Source organism: Erpetoichthys calabaricus, chromosome 6 (assembly GCF_900747795.2).
Source record: "Erpetoichthys calabaricus chromosome 6, fErpCal1.3, whole genome shotgun sequence".
Taxonomy (NCBI): Eukaryota; Metazoa; Chordata; class Cladistia; order Polypteriformes; family Polypteridae; genus Erpetoichthys; species Erpetoichthys calabaricus.
The window spans coordinates 53,798,543-53,820,369 of NC_041399.2; the positions used below are offsets into that span (position 1 = coordinate 53,798,543).

Below are 21,827 nucleotides of genomic sequence, written 5' to 3' on the forward strand. Positions count from 1 at the left end.
TGGTTTATATTTTTGCACTGTAAATTTTTAAAGTAATACATTAAATGGACCACACTCATTATAACACTAATATGCCTTATCTTTTGTAACTTTGAACTCCCCGGGCTTATTTTTAGGAGTTGCATTGCTACTGAAATAATTCTAAGTGTGTTTAGTTTAAGTAGAAACAGATCAGAATTCAATTTTGCCAATTTTAATGTATAATATTTATTTTTTCAGAAAAATGGTGCAGTTTCACTTGAGTCCCATTTAACAAATCAGGGACTGTCACTTCCTATTGGAGACAGGAGATCTGCTAAGGTATACATGCTATATAATTTTGTACCTGTTTATTGTTGCATTGTGTCCATGAAATGGGAATATGCTAGGTTATCAAGTTTTTGATACAGGGTGGTAAAACCTTTCAGAGAAACATTAAGTATTGTAATTTTTGTCTGTTTTGATCAAACAAACCAATACATTTAACATGTCTAACATTTGCAAGTTATTACTCCTTTCATTTTGTAATTACTGTAACATGATGTAAAACGGCAATATGCATTAACTAAATTGTCCTTATGCATAATGCAAGTATATGTATATAAGAAAGTATCATAGGCAGTAATTAGAGGTATTTTGTGCAGTAGAGAGATTTAGGACCTCATTCAGTGTGATAATGTGCTCTATGGTACGGTTGGCTAACTATATTCAACATCTATGAACCAGTGGTTTTTGGCTTGCAAATAAGCTCTCGCATCTAGTTGAGCAAGAGAAGGAGATTTACCTCTTTGGATGGGGTAGCTTCTTAGCTGCAAGCAGCTTGTTTTGGCATTTGTGATGTCAGGCTGACTATCTCACATTTGACTGTCACAAGACTTTATATGTTGCTAATGAAGCTACTGAACAATGTTAGAATCAGTGTCATGGTGGACAAAATATTGCTCCCTAAATCCTCGTTTGCACTTCTGCACTAAACTTTTTTTCCCCCCCTGCTGTTGTATAACACAGGTCATCCACAATACCCAAGTAAACATTTTATGACTCGGAGGAGCACAGTGTGTGTTTAAAAAGGAGACTTGCTGCAAATTTTCTACTAGAAGATGTACTAAAACTCACCATTGTGCACATTACTCCTTTGTCTTACACGTAAATGCACTACACAGGAACTTGCCACTTACCATTACCTACCAACCAGCCTTTCCTGTTTCTTACTTCCTATAGATGAATCTGAGGATATGCACCCTCCAAGTGCCATGGGAGAAAAATAGCATTTTCTTTTGAATGATTTACTTTTGACCATTTTAAAAAGGCAAAGTCATTTGTGTGCACGTGTCTCCATCCATGCAATAGTAAAATTTATATAAAAAAAAAAAAAGAAAATAAATGAATGTTCACCTAGTGCTGGGAGGTATACCGGTTCATACCGAAATCCGTTTTTTATTTTTGTTATGATATGGATTTTTCTTGTACTGCAATACCGGTTTAAATAGCCTAAACAACGTTCGGAACGTGGTGCAGCGGGAAACTGTTTAAGGGGGGACTTTTTTCACTGCTACACCGCTAAACACGCATGCAACGGAGTACATGCGTTAGTGGAGGTATTGAGCGATGAAAATTGACAGAGAACATTCCGAACATGAAGCTGTAGCAGACAATAAAGTTGAACATGATGACACAGAAGAACTTTTTCCGAAAAAATGAACCGTGTCTGTTGTCTGGAGATTTTGGTTTTAAAAGGTTGGATGTGGACCAAACAACTATTTACTGCAAATGCTGTTGAGCTAAAGTTGTCGTTGGAGGCGGTAACATGAGCAATTTGCTGCACCACCTTAGCCGCAAACATGCTTTGGAGTACCATGAATGTATGGAACTAAGATTGGCACCCTCCACATTCTGAGGTAAAACTGAAACAGCTAGAGGACACTTGAGTCAGACGGCACTTGTAGACGTGTTTGCTAGAGGTACTAGATATGACAAAAAAAGCAAGCGGTGGATCGAGATAACCAACGCCATTACAATCCATATAGCTAACGTGTCAGTGGACAGAGATTGTTAACATTAACAGAAAGTGTAGTTGGTTTACAAAAAATATTTACTCTTTATTCCTTTTCTAAGACATGTTCAGTGCAATACATTTTTTGAAAAGCACCTCTAAGTCTAAATGCCTCTTTGGATGGTTGAAAATATGTTGTCAAAATTATAGTTTTAAGTTGTTTGCAAAATTTGTTCGATAAAATGGTTCTATATTTTGACTGCAACTGAAATGCAATGTGATTCCTTCTTTTCATTAGTGCCACCCGCTTGAAAACTATCACTTTATGGGGCCATGCAAACCTGTATTAATACTTGTGTGCACATTAAAATGTTTTTTGTACAATTCTCGTGACAGTGGAATAGGTTGTTCTTAACCACATTTTCCACTGCAATTACTGCAGTAGACTGGCTAACATCCACTCATGCATGGGGAAAAAAATGCCGTTGAATACTGTGAAACTGGTATAATTTTGAAAAATACTGTGATATAGAGTTTTGGTCATACTACCCAGCACTATGTTCACCTGGCTTTTGTGTTCTGTAATGAACTGTTGTCTTTCTGTAGTTGTACTAAATGCTTGCTAAATGTTAGTAAGTGGAGAAAGCTTGTTCAGAAATCCGGCTGACATACAGCATACTATAGAAGAGGCAACACATGGCCCAGAGACGATGACTTTTGTTGCAGAATACTGTATATGAAGCATATGCCTTTTTTCTGTTCACAATGGATTTGATGCAGTGCACTTTGCAGTTGATGTGTTTAGTTACATTTTATTTTGACCAATAATATAGATGTAATATTTTAATTTGGTTTTGCATGGTCAACAGCAAATCAGCAGCAGCCTATCTTTTCTTCCGAAGCACGTATACCAAATGATGTGTTTAGATGAGGTGTCTATAAAAATTCCCATAGCATATAAAAGTAGCAGCTTTTAATGCCAGCTACTTTTACCAAAACAAAAACCACAGTTGAGTTAGAGCTAACATTTTGGGATTCATTAACAGCCAGCTGTAATACAGGCTGCAAGTGCTGTGTGACATTTATCCATGCTTGAATGAATACTCCTGGTGAACCTCCTTGTCCTTTTCAGTTTTGGATGTCTGTTAAGCAATGTTCCAGCTATTATGTGACCCTAGCTCAGCTTTCTTGCGTGTCTTGTTTAAAAACGTAAGTAAGTTGGTTTGCTCATAGGTTTGCCTGGTATGTCCCTTTTGGGGTGCATCCAGAACACATTGGGAGACTTACTGACAAAAGATGAATTCTTCCAGTGTATTCAGTTTCCCAGCTGGAGTATTAGTGATAGGGAGTCTTGCTCTTTATTAGCACGTGCTAAACTTACATTCTCATGTTGTTATATTACTAATTTGTGTTTATTTTTTTTTAAGGAAGGGCTACGAAGTGAGAGAAACAGGGAATACAATAAATTTCTTAAAGAACAAAGGCAGACATTTCAAGTTAAAGATCCAGAGGTTATTGAACAGGTAATTGAATGTTCACATGCTTAGTAATTATGCCTATTTGTTAGTTCTGCATCTGGTAGACAAAGTCATTTAATCTTTAAATGTGTATCTGGTAATATTACTTATTTTAGTAAAAAGTGGAATGGCAGCATTTACCTTCAGGTTTTCAGTGTGACTGATATTTTGAATTGACTTTTTTGTGATGTGAATGTATATTTCTAATGGATCTTTCTTTTTAAATGTTGTTTAGAAGATTTTTCACATTATTTGGTTGAGTATCATACAGTATATTTGAAATTAGGCACAATTTAAATGAAGTGTCTGAACTGAATGAAGAAAGCCACTGACTGTTGACTAAATACTATTAAAATACCCTTTTTAGTTTAGTATGAATAAAGTAAGGAGTGGATAAACTTGGTCTTGAAGGTTTTACTTTCTGCTTAATGTAACTTCTAATGTGGCTTGCTTTGTTGTTTCTTATTTGATCTTTTAATAACTATTCATACTGTTTTCTCTACTTTTAATGTCTGGTATGCTTTAATTTTCTACTGTTAAAGTCGACCATGTTGAGTATTTCACATAAAAAGTCAGACATTTGCATACCAGGTATCTTGTTCTTGCCTGTTCACATTGCTGTCACCTATTTAAAAATGATTTGCTATTTAGTAAATACATTGGATGCCTTGGATCTAGCAGTATGAATACAGGTGTGATCTTATAAGAAACAGAATTCTGTTGTGATTTGGAGAAATACAAAGTTTAGCACAACCAGCTTATTGTAAATTAAGTTCTAGTTAAAATACAAGCCAGCTGTGAAATAGGTTGCAAGAAAAACAACTAGTATTTATTATTATTATTATTAATAATAGCTTATTTTTTTAACTGCAAAATGCACAAACTGCTTCATAATTTGTAACAGCAATAAATAAAAATGTAAAAAAATAAAGAGCAGTAAGCAGAAATGATAAAATATAAAAACAACATGTATGAAAAATAAATATACTAAATTAAAAAAAAAACAAAAAAAAAAAAAACACTAACATTAGTTAAAATGGGGAATACAAAAAAGTCCTGTGCAAAAATGTTTTGGTGTGATTTGCAAGAGCTGACTCTATGTGATCTCCTACTAAAAGTTAAGAGTATTTTAGGATTTATGGGCCTTAACAGCAAAACCCACATAACCCTTCAGTGTTAACCTAGAAGTTCAACACCGTCTAATCTGATGATAGGAGTAATTTTTCTGTCTCGATTTGGGTTTAACATTTTTCAAACACATTCTGGAGCTAAACCTTGTAAAGCCTGATATGTAGTTAATAAAATCTTGTTTTTTTTCTCAGTCTTAATTGGTAACCGGTGATAACAGGCAAGCTCAGGGTTAATATGCAGTTGTTTTGTCCCAGTAAACAATTTGCCAGGAAAGGTCTGAACTATCTGAAGTACAGTCAACATTTGCAGGTTAAGACAAGTAACCAATGCATTACTATAAACTAGGTGTGATGGTATTTCTGCATATGTGATCTCTCTGCCTCCCCAATAGACAGAACAGATTGATCATCAGCTGTTTTTCTAAGTTGATTAAAAAAAAAAAAAGACTGAATATGTTTTTGCATGATGTTCATAATTTGTATGTAAACCCAAAAGTACACCTACATTTTTAGCCAGTGTCTGAATACTAGAATCCAACGTCCCAAACTCACACTAATTGCATAACCTCATTTTGGCAGAAAGTCAAAATTATTCTCTTTTTAGCATTTAGCAGTACAAAATAAGTTCAATTATTTGATCTCACCAATACATTTATGTCACACAACAATCCTACTAAAGTCATTTTGGCTGTTGGAAAGGTGTAACTGCATATTGTGATCATATAAATGGAAATTTTTAAAATGTTAACCAAATTACTTTGCCAAATGGCAGCATCCATAAAGAAAACAAAAGTGGCTCCAGAGTAGAACTTTGAGGCACACTGAGTTCTCACACTGCTGTTAATGGTGATGTGGTGTTCCTGATCACAACTCAAGTTTTCGTTTGACAGGTAAGAGATTAACCTCCAGAGCAGGTTCAGATGTACCAATGCAGTGTCTTAATCTGTCAAAACTGTATGCTCAATGGTGTCAAACGTTGCACTAAAATCAACCAATATCAACACAGAATAGTGCCTGCATCTGTTCTCAAGCAGATAATTTGTTTTAAAGTTCCATTGAAAACCTGATTGAAATTAAAAAATAATAATAATTGTGTTTAATTATAACTAATAAAAGTTATTTTGCTATTACTTCCTCATGTATTTTTTAAATAGGATGATGATTAAGATTGGTCTAAAGTTATTTAAGATTGCTGGATCAAGGGTAGGTTTCTTAAGAAGTGTCTGAATACAGGCTTTCTTAAAACAATTGAAAACGTAACCAAAGCAAACCAAACTATTCTTTATATCAAGCAGATCTGGAGCAATGTACAGCATACAAAGAATTGTTTAAGAAGACTCATTGTTCTAAGATCTTAGAGTCCCAGTATCAAAATTAGTGTGAAGCTACATAACTGGTGGATGTTGCAGTGTAACCTCATCCTCCGCAAGGTCAGAACAATCACAGACTTAATGTCAATTTTCTCCCTAAAAAGTATATATAAAAAAAAAACTATAAAAAGCAATATAGCTTTTTGATACAGGGTCAAAACACTGTTTATAATAAACAGAAACCTAGGATTATATTGGTGTGCAGCTGTTTTGTAAAATAGGTACTTAACTCTTACATCCTTAAATATTATATGACATTTAAGGACCTGTAATTAATCATTTCTCACTTTTGTAGCCTTCCCAGTTTGTTCAAACCTTCTACAAATCTGTAAAATTATGAATGTCCTCATTAATCCGAAGGGGATTTCTTTGTGACCGAGTTGGACTGTTCTATGTTACTGAACTTCTGTAACAGATTGTAATGACTTCAATATAGAAGAGAAACCTGAAACGGTGTCTGAGGTAATAATAAAGGAGGGCCATATGTACTCAACAAACAATATGCTGATGATTGGAAGCAAAGAAATCCTTTAATATTAATTTTATCATACTAAGATGTGATGTAAACACTAAATCAAGACTGTGACCACTTGTAGGAGATTTGCTAAACTGAAGCTCAATTAGGTTGAAAAACTGAGCAAGTATCAGGAGTACAAATGCAACAGAAAGTTACATCATTTATATTGAGATTAAAGTCTCCTGTCATACTTTGAAACAATTCATGATGATAACTCTGAAAACTCTTTCATGAAAGTTGCACTTCTAAGAAAGAAAATTGGGCCACACTGGGTAGCTCAGCTAATAGGTTGAGTGTTGTTTTTTAATAAAGCTGTTGTTTAACCTTGATCTCATATTTAAAAGTGTAATATTTACCATTTCAATTTGTGATTAAAATATATTTAACTTTTTAAAATTGTCAAGATGAATGCTACTAATTCTACAGGAATGTTGTCTGATAGAGCAGTTACTAACAATTGGTTGAATGGGAAATACGTACAAATGCATATTAAATATCAATAAGTAGCATATTGCAGTTGTAGTGTCTCTGGGTTGTCCGGTTATATGCAGAAGAGTATCTCCGCTATTGAAATGTACTAAAACCCATCCTTAATAACTTATTAATTGTATCACACAAAAATTAAAGCTCTTTGTACATTATATTTTTTTTCTATGGGGGAATATTTAATGTTTTCACTAATACATTTTGCTTCCATCTGCAATTTCTTTTTCTCTGTATTCATTATGTAGAATAGTAAACGTGAGGGACGTGAACAGCTTCCAGACAGTTTTCGAACTCTGCCTGTTTCAAGAGCTGAAGATTATAATTCTTCAAAGAAAGATGCTGCTACACTAACAGAAGCAAAAAAAGAAATTATAAGGAGGCAAAGATTAGATGACGTTCAAAGCCATCGTTTGAATAAGCACCCAGAAATCAGAGAGAGGAGACCTCGGTTTTCACGATTTGACTTTGATTCTGAGCTTGAAGATCAACACCAATATTCTGATGATGAACGTGAAAAGTTCATGCTTCCAGAACGGACACAACCAAGACAGACTGAGGAAAGGGAATTTTTTGGGAAAATGCTGCCTAGACAGAAACAAAGAGGTGACAGGTTAGTTAATGGGGACTGAATATTTTGCTTCTGCTAAAAAAAAAAAAATCACCATTTGTCTAGTGATGCGTATGTATCATATTCTGAATTAAGTTTTAGATAACTGTTAAGTTGTAACTAGAATTGAAAAATAACTAACACTGTGATTTGTGATTCTATTCATGTTTTGCATACATACATTATTTTTAGTTGAAGTAATTGTATCTAGTAGGAGGTGCACGCTCCCTGGGAATGTGATATTTTAGAAATGCAGTTCATACTTTGAACCTGTATATATGCCCCTTTTTTAGTTACCGTAGTGGAAATTGCTTTAATAAGCAGGTTTTGCTCCTAATAAATATTGCAGTATAATCATACATACAAATGGAGCCCAAGAGAAGCCTTTTGAAGAGTGCAATAGTCTTGTATTTGTTCTTTGGGGTTTTTGACAACTACAGTTCCATCTTTTGGTTCATTGTCACATCTATGTCAACAGGGCTTCCGGTTTGAGAGGCCTAATACTGTACATGCTCACTTTCCAGTAACAATATCACTTGTGGGTTCCTACCAAATTATCATATTCAGAGAGCTTATCGGCATGTGCTGTGTGTGGATTAGGCTCTCTAAGACCCTTCTATTACACATTCCTTTCATTATTTTATTATTTGGGAACAGCGCCTGAGAAAAGTGTCCTTGATACAGCTAAAACATGTATGCATGCTGAACATGATTAGGCTAACAAATCACATTATCTAGTAGTTATTTTTCATTTTCTGATGCACATGTTAACTGACATATATTTGTGCATTTTAATGTTAAGTGTCCGAAGAGTGCTAAGGTTTGTTTCTGCATTATCGTTCCACATTCTGTATGTGTAAAATTAAATATCATTGATGGTTACACAAAATTTCCTCCACTTGACTGGCGCAGAATTCTCTTGTTTAAATAATATAATAATAATATTTTGCTCATCAGGCCAAGATATGATAACCTCAGATTCTTAAGAAACCCAAACTATATATACCTGCTAGGTTTCATTATTCACCAAACAAAAAAAAAAACAAACCCCTTGGTCTTAATCCAAAAGCAAAGACATGCTGATAAACTTCTGCAATAAAAAAGAAGCAGGTACTCTGCTCAAAATGCAGAGATAGCCTTATTTTAAAAATAGGATGCTCTACAAAGGTTTTTAAAAAGCCTCATAGGCCCCTATAAACAAAACATAATTTTGACAAGGCCTGTGAAGATTCACCCCAACTGATCACATTACATTCTTGTGACTAGAACATACTTATCGGTGGCTATAAAGTCAAAAGAAAGCATATTCCAACTTTCATATGCATAATTCTTATTGTTCAATTTGTACACTCTTTTTGCTAACATTTGGACGGAGTTCCCTCCTTCTCTTCAGCAATGAAAAAACAAGAAACAATTGATAAATGTTAGAGAGGCATTGGCGTTTCATATTTACCGTACTTTTTAGACAGTCAAATGGACAAAAGTACATCTGATTAGTTCTAAGACAATGTAGTAATCTGATATTCAAAAACACTTTCATAACCTGAACCTTAAAAAACACTAAGACTGACTGATACAAAGAGAAGTAAAGCACATTTGCTTTGGTCTGAACATCACTACGTTCTAAATGAATACACTCTGTCTTAAACCAAACAGGATGAATATTACATTCATATCTTCACTCTCCAATCCTAATTTATGACAGAATAAGGTAAACACACAAAGCAGGGTAGTAGACTGTGGATGAAAGATGGTGGAATAGGCCACAGTCTTTCTATACTAGAACCAAACTGCACTAATATACTGTGTTAACCTGCTCTGCCCACTGGCTGGTGTCTAATAGGAACTCTTTCAGCTGTAAAGTTTTCTTTGGCAGTTTGTATCCCCTGTTATGTTTTTATCTGACCAAAATATGACACTTTATTTCCTTTAAAAAAAAAAAAAAATCTTATGCAACACCCAGTGCTTTGTGTGAGCAAGTAATTTCAGCATTTCCCTTAGTAGTCTAGTAGTCTAATGGCAGGTAAAATCTTTGACACAAGCTTTCCTGTTACTGAAAAGAAAAGCAGGATGAGTACAGTTCATAACAGTAACATTATTTTTGATTTGGGCAGTGTAGTGCAAGATGACAAAAATGTACCATATATAAGATTTAAATAATGCAATAAAATACACTGGAATGTACACACAGATGAAAGATCATATTTCTAAAGAATAACTACATTTATGTGCAAAATGTTATTCATATAATACACAAAATATTTCTAAAATTATTGACTGTGGTGACAAATGCTTATAAAAGAATAGATTAGATAAAACTTTAATCCCATGGGGAAATTCAGAAAGTTGTTTAATAATAAAATCATTACTGGTACCAGTTGTACAGACAGGCAATCTTGATGACAGGGTTCAGTTTTTTTGCACTCACAATGCCAGACATTGCAGTTTCTGCTATATGTATGTTCTGCCATATACATGGTTTTGATTGTTTTTAGCCCGTATCCCAGTTAGTGATTACCATGTCACCACTGTCTTGTTGTAGCCATTCCCAGACTGGTAGAAATCCATTTATTAGTATGGTCTGGTCGCACTTAGTGCTTTATTTGTCCTGACTCTTATACTATGCTTCATTTCTGCTGTCGGTTTACTCCATTATTGCAGAATCATCTGAGACTTTCTGCAGATGACATGATCTGGTGTTGTATTTGTCTGAGGTGTACAGCGTGAATGGATAAGGTACAAGTGCTTCTTCCTTGCAGTGCTCTAGTGTTACATACATCCACAAAAGTGACCCAGTCCTACAGTCTGTTATTCTGGTAGTCCATTATATAGGACATTACATTCTGAGCTTACTGCTTGAAATGGATGGCTGGATGGTATTGAAGGCACTGGAGAAGTCAAAATAATTCCAGCAGTGCTGCTAGCTTTGTCCAGATGGCAGTAACCTTTGTGGAGCAGATAGATAATTGCTTCTTTCACTCCAGTCTTTGTCCAGTAAGCACACTACAATGGGTCCAGGTGATCTTTCACAAGAGGACTTGTAGTCCAGGACCAGCTGCTTGAAGGTTTTCATGATGTAGTTTGAATGTGGTATTGTTTGCCTCTCTTTTTATTAGAATATATAATAATCTTTAGTGCTTTTTGCATTATTTTGAACGTAAATTTTTATTTTTTTTTTTTAGGGATATGCCACGATACAGAAGTGATCGAATGGATGAAGATGAAATATATCCTGATGTGCACCCTCGTACTGAAAGACGCAAAAATGAAAACAGGTATTTTTGTAATGTTAAAATGTATACATTTAGGCCATTTTGAGGTAACCAAAGGCCTAGAACTTTTCTAAACCAATCCTAGAGAAAAGCCAAGCAAAATGACACCTTTTATTGGCTAACTAAAAAGATTACAATATGAAAGCTTTCGAGGCAACTCAGGCCCCTTCTTCAGGCAAGATGTAATCATCTTATAATCATTGATTACATCTTGCCTGAAGAAGGGGCCTGAGTTGCCTCGAAAGCTTGCATATTGTAATCTTTTTAGTTATCTAATAAAAGGTGTCATTTTGCTTGGCTTTTCTCTACATTCATAATGGCTAACACGGTACAACACCCTAGTACTACTAACGCAATCCTAGAAAAACATTGCGTTTGTGTTGCTTTGTCTTGAATTTGTCCTGTTTGCTGCACTGACAATAGCACAAAATGTAATGCTTCCCAAAAATGTAATTTTTATTTCAAATCTATACATGTTTTAACTTCTGTAGTTGGTTGAGAACAGCATCTGGGTAACTGACAAAATAAAGGGAACACTTGAGTAGATAAAGGATATAAATTTTATTGAAGGTATGTGCTGCTACTCGTTGTTGGTCATTCAGATACTTAAGCATTTTAACATCTCTTCATGTTTATGAGCAGGTATAAAAATGTACAGGTCCTATTGCTTATTGAGCTTACTAAGACGTGAAGAGATCCTACTGAATTCGAAAGAGGTTTGATTTTTAAGGCTAAACGCTGAGACTTGAATACGGCTGCTTAATTTGCTGGTGTTTCGCAAGGAACAGAACATGAAATGATGCTGACATGGATGTTGGAATGACAGATCCTATCTAGGGAAGGCTGTGCATACACAGACAACTTCCTGTGCAAAATGCAAGAGTAAAACTCTGCGTGAATTATTTTAAATATCATTCTAAAATAATTGGGAGCTTCAATCAAGAATGTTCTGTTAAGGAAAATGAGTTCCAGAGCATAAGATTCTTATTAAATCTAATAAAAGGTATGAGGGTCAATAAATGTACAATGAATATAAGCAAGGGTGTACTTTTTGGTGAAAGTAACAAAGTCCAATGAGCCATTCTTCACTTTATTCTCAGCAAGTAGACGAGTAGGAGTGTGGTGCACATCAAAATCACTTTATACATAACCGTTCTGAACTTTGTTAGTCCTGTAGTGAAGCATTTCTTTGCTGACAGCTTTTCTAAAAGATTTCCCCTGTACAGAGTATTAAAGGGCATTGAATAGTTTATTTTAGGGGTCCCAGTTATGGTCTTGCAAGGATGCAGACTTGACCAATATGTTATTTAGAATCCATTTATTTGTTGATAAAGAAATATACTACTTTGGACTTAATTTCAGTTAACTCAGTTTTTACAGTTCAACCTTAATTTCTTATTTTAATTTTAAACAGCTGCATTTGGGTTTTAATTGCTTCCCATTTTCTCAACCAGCCACCAGTTCATAATGAGATGCCAGAGACAAAAGAAGGTTTGGTCTTATTTAAACCTGTGCATATGCATCATAAAGCATCTATGTTAATAAAAGGTTTAGAAATCAATAATAAAGGGAGACTGGAAAAGGAAGAGCAAGGGTACAGATCTGTTTATTGTTCACAAAACCTATACAGTAAATGATGTCCTCAGAACAGGAAAATTCACAGTGTGATAGTGCACTTATATGGCCAGGAGAAACCTTTAAAAAGCTCTGTAATCAAATGGCAATTAAATAAATTTAAATCCCGGCTTCTAATTGGGGAAACTGTGTGGAACTAAAACCTGCTGCCTTCCAGATCCATGCTTGAGAACCCGAGTTTACTGAGGAGTTTGACAACAGTGTTTGTGATATGGCCTGAGCATCCTATCTAAATGGGAAGATACTGCTTTAGGCATCACTAAAATCATTAAATCACTAAATCAAGGAATTTCATATAGAAGGATGGTGTTGCTTCCCTGCCGAGGAGCGCTGAATATGTTTTGGCTGCACGTGACAGCAGAATGGCCTGTTAAGGCTCTTTACATTGGCCTTTTTTTCCTTTTATCAGTTACCTGTACTAAACTGAAATATCTATCAAGTATATTTAGATTTAACTATTCTTTTTATGTATATCCCAAAAAAATACAAGTAAAGCAGTTCATGTGATGAAGGAAGATGCATATGGTTAAAAAACAAGTTGTAATAAAGCTCAAACATTCAACTTCATTACCATGGACTAGAATTAGGAAGCCGTTATCTGGAATTTCTAATTTTTCTGACTTCAGTTATCTGAATTTCAAAGTCTATTTTAAAAAGATTGTCCACTTCTGTGTGCTGATTTGATCTATACTAATAAAAGGCAAAGCCCTCACTGACTCACTCACTCACTCACTGACTGACTCACTCATCACTAATTCTCCAACTTCCCGTGTAGGTGGAAGGCTGAAATTTGGCAGGCTCATTCCTTACAGCTTACTTACAAAAGTTAGGCAGGTTTCATTTCGAAATTCTACGCGTAACGGTCATAACTGGAACCTACTTTCATATACTGTATACGGCCATAGCGGGCAGCTCGGTCGCCGTGTGAGGCGGTTGCGTCTTGCATCATCATGCCTCCCACGTGATTGAGTGCCTGCCCATATAAGGTAAATATTCGCGGGTGAAGGACTGTGCTTAGCATATTCATAAGTGCGGCTGTTGCGGAAATCAGCACGCCTCCCACGTAATTGACTGCCTGCCCATATAAGGCCGTTCTTTGCTGCGGTGTGTTCATTCCTTTCCTTGCTTCGCCAAGTAAGCAGCCTTTTCACAGCTTCTCCACTGTTTTATAAACGAACGACATATAAGGCCATCCTTTTTCCTTGCTTCGCCAAGGAAGCAGCCTTTTTATTTAATCAACGGGTTCTCCGCTGTTTTATTGTTCATTTATTACGATTGTTATAGTTATTGTGTAGGTTTTATTTAATCCACGGGTTCTCCGCTGTTTTATTGTTCGTTAAGATTGTTATAGTTATTGTGTAGGTATTTTACACTTAGTTTACTGTTCAGGTACCCATTTCCTTTATTTAATCCACGGCTTCTCTGCTGTTGTTTTAAGCAACTTCGTGCAGGTGTCTCCAAATACTCGCAGAAAAATCAGCCTTTTCACAGCTTCTCCACTGTTTTATAAATGAACGACATATAACGCCATCCTTTTTCCTTGCTTCGCCAAGGAAGCAGCCTTTTTATTTAATCCACGGGTTCTCCGCTGTTTTATTGTTCATTTGTTAAGATTGTTATAGTTATTATCTAGGTATTTTACACTTAGTTTACTGTTCAGGTACCCATTTCCTTTATTTAATCCGCGGCTTCTCTGCTGCTGTTTTGTTCGTTTATTACGATTATAGTTATTTGAATCCCTTTCTTTGCCTGACTGCCTGCCCATATAAGGCGCTCCGCAGTTTTTTTGTGAAGCAGCCTTTACCAAGCTGCTTCGCTGTGTTATAAACGAACGGCATATAAGGCCGTCATTTCTCCTTGCTTCGCGGTTCTCTACTGTTTTATAGTTCGTTTATTACGATTGTTATGGTTATTGTGTAGCTATTTTAGACTTAGTTTACTGTTCAGGTACCCATTTCCTTTATTTAGTCCGCTGCCTGCCCATATAAGGCGCTCCGCTGTTTTTTTGTGAAACAGCCTTTACGCAGCTTCTCCGCTATTTTATAAACGAACGCCATATAAGGCCATCGTTTTTGCTTGCTTCGAAAAGGAAGCAGCCTTTTTATTTAATCCACGGGTTATTATTTCGTTTATTACGATTGTTATAATTATTGTGTAGGTATTTTATATTTTGTTTACTGATCAAGTACCCATTCCCTTTATTTTTCCAACTGTACCCCTATTAACATGTCTATGGAGGTGATCACCATCAATCAAAGAACTATCACTTACCGAGTGGTGTCCATGCCCGGAGATGGCGCCTGCCTTTTCCATTCTCTGTGTTACATATTGCACGGACATATCAGGCTCACTTTTGATATCCGCAGGGACATTGTGTCTTATGTATTAAATGACTGGGACAGGTTCAAAGTGTGGACTGATGATGGTACAGGAGATAATTATAGTACACAGGAACACTATAAGACTGAAATGCTTAAGCCCTTCACCTATGGTTCTGCATGTGAGTTGATGGCTGCCACTGAATTGTTTGGTTGTCGCTTTCAAGTGTACCGAAATGGCCAAATATTTTACACCTTTGGAGAACCATCAGTGCCTCTTAAACATCTTAGATTCACAGGTAACGATTTGAGTAGTGGACACTTTGATGTTTATGAATATTTCAACTCTCAAAAGATGGATGCGAAGTTATTGATGAAGCCAGTTCTATGCTTATATCGATTGACACATACCGAATGTCAGTTCAACACAAATCCAGCTCGAGCTGATTATGACAGCAGCAATCCAAGCTGTGAGAACACAGTAAAAAGGAGGCGTATCAGACGTCGTGGTAGATTTTCTGATGTAGCTAGACTGAAGCAGCTTCGTGCAGCTGCCGCCAAATACTCGCAGAAAAATCCACAAGTTAATAAACACTCTGTGGCTAAATACTCAGAAGCAAATCCACAAGTTCATAGGGATGCTGTGGCTAAATACTCGCAAGCACATCCACAACTTCATAGGGACGCTGTCGCTAAATACTCACAACCACATCCACAAGTTAATAGGGACGCTGTCGCTAAATACTCGCAAGCACATCCACAAGTTAATAGGGACGCTGTCGCTAAATACTCGCAAGCACATCCACAAGTTAATAGGGACGCTGTCGCTAAATACTCGCAAGCACATCCACAAGTTAATAGGGACGCTGTCGCTAAATACTCGCAAGCACATCCACAAGTTAATAGGGACGCTGTCGCTAAATACTCGCAAGCGAATCCACAAGTTCATAGAGACGCTGTTGCTAAATACATGGAGGCAAATCCACAAGTTAATAGAGCTTCTGTTTCTAGATACGATCCCAATAATGAAAAGCGGCTCATACAAAAACAACAGGTTTGGCTCATAAAAGCCAATTGTGGATTTGCGTACGACCCAAACATACATTATGAGTCTGACAAAACAGTACACATTGGATCCATGGATGTTCACTGTGACTATTGTCAAGCTCAGAAGTGGAAATGCGAGTCTCCTGGTTTGTGCTGTAACGGTGGTAAAGTCTCTTTCACTCCTTTACGTAAGCTTCCTGACCTTCTTGAGGGCCTGTTAAATGGCGAACATCCTCAAAGTGAGCATTTCTTGAACAATATTTGAAAGTACAACAGCGCATTTCAAATGACGTCATTTGGTGCTAAAGAAATCGTTGAGGGAAATTTTATGCCTTCATTTAAAGTTCAGGGACAAGTGTATCACTTAATTGGCAGTCTTTTACCTATGCCGAGTGAGGAACACAAATTTTTGCAAATTTATTTCGTCAGGGACGATGAAAAGGAAGCACAAATCCGCTGCGCTAATTTTTCTGGACTTAACATACCCCTGGTCAAGCAATTACAAAAAATGCTCCATGACTGTAACACTTGCATCCAGGACTTCCACTCCACAATGGACAGTATTTCAGATGATGACAAAGACTTCAAAGTTGTCATTCACGTAGACAAAAAACCATTACATGCACACAAAGGCATATTTAATAAACCCACAGTTCATCAAGTTGGTGTTGTCATCGTTGAGCAAACGTTCAACAATAGAGATATTGTCTTGAAAACCAGAGACAATAAACTACAACGCATTAAGGAAACCCACAGATTCTATGATGCACTTCAATATCCTCTCATGTTCTGCTATGGTGAAGACGGCTATTCTGTGTCTATACCTCAAGTTCATGCTACCAGTAAGTTACCTATGAACAAAACCGTCTCTGCAGCAAACTTCTATTCATACCGGCTTATGATCAGACAACATCATGATAATACTATCCTTTTCTTCCGAACGTTATTAAATCAGTTTTTAGTTGATATGTACGCAAAAATTGAATCCGAAAGACTAAATTATATCAGACTAAATCAGAAAAAACTACGAGCTGAAAATTACGTTCACTTAAAAGATGCTATTGACAAAAACGACACTGATTTAATAGAACTTGGTCAAGCTGTGATATTACCATCTTCCTTCACTGCAGGACCTCGCTATATGCACGAGCGTACACAAGACGCAATGACATACGTATGTCATTATGGCCACCCTGACTTATTCATCACATTTACTTGCAACCCTAAATGGCCTGACATCACTGAAATTCTCCTTCCACGTCAAAAACCTCACGATCGCCACGACCTTATCAGTCGTGTATTTCATCTCAAGATTCGCAAAATGATAGACTTGCTCATGAAGAGTAACATTTTCGGCTGTACAAATTGCTACATGTATACCATAGAGTGGCAAAAGCGAGGTATTCCCCATGCACACATTGTATTGTGGCTAAAGGATAGGATTAAACCAGCTCTCATAGATCAAGTCATCCGTGCGGAAATTCCTGATCCACAGACTGACCCTGCCCTACACAAAATAGTAAAATCCACCATGATTCACGGCCCATGTGGACCTCATAATATCAACTCACCCTGCATGATCAACAGAATATGCACTAAGAAGTACCCGCGTCCGTTCATGTCAGAAACTCAGACTGGAGAAGATGGTTACCCTCAGTACCGCCAGCGCGCACCTGCTGATGGAGGTCATACAATTAACATCAAAGGAGTAGATATCGACAACAGATGGGTGGTCCCTTATAGTCCTGTGCTGTCCCGCTTCTTCAATGCTCACATCAATGTCGAATTTTGCAGTTCAGTAAAATCAATCAAATACATCTGTAAGTATGTTAACAAGGGAAGTGACCAGGCAGTATTTACAATACAAACTGAAAACGACGAAGTATCTTGATACGAAGCTGGTCGTTACATTAGTAGCTCTGAAGCAGCCTGGTGCATTTTCTGTTTTCCCATTCACGAACGTTTCCCTCCGGTCGTTCATCTTGCTGTGCATCTTGAAAACGGACAAAGAATTTATTTCACAGAAGGCAACGTTGCCGATAGAGTACACAATCCACCACAAACCACCCTTTTAGCGCTCTTTGACCTTTGTAAACACGATGATTTTGCAAAACAACTTCATTATAATGAAATTCCATCATATTATGTGTGGGCAAACAACATGTTTCGTCGAAGGAAACAGGGCAACCCTGTACCAGGACATTCGGGAGTGAAAAAGGATAATGTACTGGGACGGGTCTACACTGTACACCCGAATAACTCTGAATGCTACCATCTTCGACTGCTGCTCAACAAAATCACAGGTCCCACATCTTTCAAATCTCTCAGAACAGTTGATGGTGTCCTACATCCGACCTATAAGTCAGCCTGCAGGGCACTCGGTTTATTACATGACGATATCAACTGGGACGAGACTCTACAGAAAGCTGCTCTGTCTCACTCACCTCAAAAGATCCGTGAACTGTTTGCTGTTATGTTGGTGTTCTGCCAAATGGAAAACCCCTTAAACCTATGGGAAAAACATAAAGACAGCATAGCAGAAGATATTAGGAGACATTCTGAAAGAGATCATATACGAACAGAAGTCCACCAGTGGTTAAATTTGATCTATAACAACTGTCTACAATTGCTTGAAAACTATGTAATTGGTATTGGAGGTCAATCTCTTCTTCATTACGGTTTGCCTTCACCTTTAACAGAACTGGCACAACTTACGTCAAATCCTGAGTACTTGAAAGAGACATCTTACAACACCTCGTAATTGGCCAATATAGTCACAAATAACGAGCGGTTGCTAAATAGTGACCAAAAGTCAGTTTATGACCAAATCATGAGCAGCGTTGCGTCAGCCACTGGCACGGTGTTTTTCCTTGATGGTCCAGGAGGAACTGGTAAGACATTCCTAATAAACCTTCTCCTTGCAAAAATCCGAGCAAAACGTGACATTGCCATAGCTGTGGCTTTTTCTGGCATTGCTGCAACTCTTCTAGAGGGTGGCAGAACTGCTCATTCAGCTTTCAAGCTGCCTCTGAACCTCAACCATACTGAATCCCCCATGTGTAACATATCAAAGCAGAGCAACATGGCTGAAGTGCTGCGACATAGTGCATTCATCCCAGACAATAAGCTGACAATGGCACACAGAGCAGGTATTGAGGCTTTAGACAGGACCCTCCAAGACATCCAAAACACCAACAAACTTATGGGAGGCTTGACAGTGTTACTGGCTGGAGACTTCCGCCAAACCCTACCAGTCGTGCCCAGAGGAACACGCGCTGATGAAGTTAAAGCATCTCTGAAATCTTCATACCTATGGCCACAAATCAATGTTGTTACTTTAAAAATAAACATGAGAGTTCATTTGAAAGGCGACAAAAAAGCTGAGGAGTTCTTTGCTCTTCTGATGAGTATAGGTGATGGCACCTTCATACAAGAAAATCGTAAAATAAATATTCCTACAAATCTCTGTTTCATCGTGAATACCTTACAAAGCCTTCTTCAAAATGTTTACCCCGATCTACGAAATCTCCACCAAAATGACGTGTCATGGTTAAGAGAGAGAGCTATCCTCGCACCAAAAAATGACATGACTACGACTATAAACCACATTTTACTTGAAGGACTACCTTCACAACCAAAAACATATCAATCTGTTGATTCAGTAGAGTTTCTCAACACTCTAAATCCTCCAGGCACTCCTGAGCATAATCTCATTTTGAAGCTTGGGGCACCAATAATGTTACTGAGAAACTTACAGCCACCAAAACTTTGTAACGGCACGAGACTTCAGGTCACATCTCTACAAAACAACCTAATTGAAGCAACTATTTTTACTGGCAGTGCCTCGGGTGACACAGTTTTTATTCCTCGCATCCCCGTTATACCATCTAATCTCCCATTTCAATTCAAACGTGTTCAATTTCCAGTAAGGCTCTGCTTCGCAATGACAATTAATAAGTCTCAAGGACAAACACTACAAAAGGTTGGCATTGATTTGAGGCAGGATTGCTTTTCACATGGCCAACTGTATGTTGCATGCTCAAGAGTAAGCTCAGCGCACAGCTTGGTCATATTACAACCGGAGGGACGAACTGACAACGTGGTATACAAAGAGATCCTTAACAAATAATTTTTTGTATATTTTCTCTCAGTTTAAAAATGTTTACTTTTTTCTTAATTAAAATATTCAGGCAGTATTTCGCGGGTATTTTGCTAGTTATGTATATACTAGCCAACGCTCGCCGTAGCATACGACGGTGTAAGAATAGGAACAGAAAACGGTGAGAAAGGAATTCAGAAATCAAGAAGAAATAAATACTTCTTGAAAGACAGTGTGCATATAGAATTTCCGGTCAAGCAGGATTACATGTGAAAGTGATAAAAAAATCAGGCTTTCCGAATTTATGTACTATGGCCATGGCATCCTGATAGTGTTGTTGCATGTATCTTGGACTTCATGGAAATGTAGACGGTAATATGATCATTTTGCCTACATGAACGTTGTTATTTTCAGCATTTGCTTGCAGTGCGTCTGTATAGTTCGACGCGCAGATCTTGTTGATGTAATCTGAGATAGTTGAGATGCGTGCCCTCTGTTTTAACATACGCATCTACGACGTACTGTTGGAATAGTTTGCCGCTTGAGTGCAAAATACTAAATGTATTCATCATTGCTAATCTGTATGCGTAAAATTGGCATTGAGTAACAACAACAACATTTATTTATATAGCACATTTTCATACAAAAAGTTGCTCAAAGTGCTTTACATAATGAAGAGAAGAAAAATAAAAGACAAAATAAGAAATTAAAATAAGACAACATTAGTTAACATAGAAAGGAGTAAGGTCCGATGGCCAGGGTGGACAGAAAAAACAAAAAAAAACTCCAGAAGGCTGGAGAAAAAAATAAAATCTGTAGGGGTTCCAGGCCACGAGACCGCCCAGTCCCCTCTGGGCATTCTACCTAACATAAATGAAATAGTCCTCTTTGTAGTTCGGGTTTTTTACGGAGTCACTTGATGCTGATGGTCGTACAGACTTCTGGCTTTTAATCCATCCATCATTGTTGGGACATCATGGTGCTTTGGGTAGATGGTGGTGGCGCACGCCACCACCAACAGGACACCGGAAAAGGAAACAGAAGAGAGAGTAGGGGTTAGTACAGTTTTTGAATGAATAGTTATTATAATGAATTGGATATACAGAGTATCAGGATTAAATTACAGTGAAGTTATGAGAAGGCCATGTTAAAATAATGTGTTTTCAGTAGTTTTTTAAAGTGCTCCACTGTATTAGCCTGGCGAATTCCTACTGGCAGGCTATTCCAGATTTTAGGTGCATAACAGCAGAAGGCCGCCTCACCACTTCTTTTAAGTTTTGCTCTTGGAATTCTAAGGAGACACTCAATTGAGGATCTGAGGTTACGATTTGGAATATAAGGTGTCAGACATTCCGATATATAAGCCGGGGCAAGATTATTTAAAGCTTTATAAACCATAAGCAGAATTTTAAAGTCAATTCTGAATGACACAGGTAACCAGTGTAGTGACATCAAAACTGGAGAAATGTGTTCGGATTTTCTTTTCCTGGTAAGGATTCTAGCAGCTGCATTCTGCACTTGTTGCAAACGATTGATGTCTTTTTTGGGTAGACCTGAGAGGAGTGCGTTACAGTAATCTAGCCGACTGAAAACAAACGCATGAACTAATTTCTCTGCATCTTTCGATGATATAAGAGGTCTAACTTTTGCTATGTTTCTTAGGTGAAAAAATGCTGTCCTAGTGATCTGATTAATATGCGATTTAAAATTCAGATTACAATCAACGGTTACCCCTAAGCTTTTTACCTCCAATTTGACTTTTAATCCTAATGCATCCAGTTTATTTCTAATAGCCTCATTGTATCCATTATTGCCAATCACTAAGATTTCGGTTTTTTCTTTATTTAATTTGAGAAA

The 21,827-nt window shown here is 37.1% G+C and overlaps 1 protein-coding gene across 1 annotated transcript in view; it reads left to right on the forward strand.

Annotated features, from left to right (window-relative positions):
* The window catches only part of LOC114653342 (centrosome and spindle pole-associated protein 1), a 91,968-nt gene that overhangs the window by 27,858 nt on the left and 42,283 nt on the right, over window positions 1-21,827 (forward strand). Inside the window, exons 7-10 of the mRNA XM_051928747.1 lie at window positions 220-300; window positions 3,400-3,495; window positions 7,238-7,602; window positions 10,782-10,874. Coding sequence (XP_051784707.1) covers window positions 220-300; window positions 3,400-3,495; window positions 7,238-7,602; window positions 10,782-10,874 — 635 coding nt within the window. The remainder of the gene's footprint in view (window positions 1-219; window positions 301-3,399; window positions 3,496-7,237; window positions 7,603-10,781; window positions 10,875-21,827) is intronic.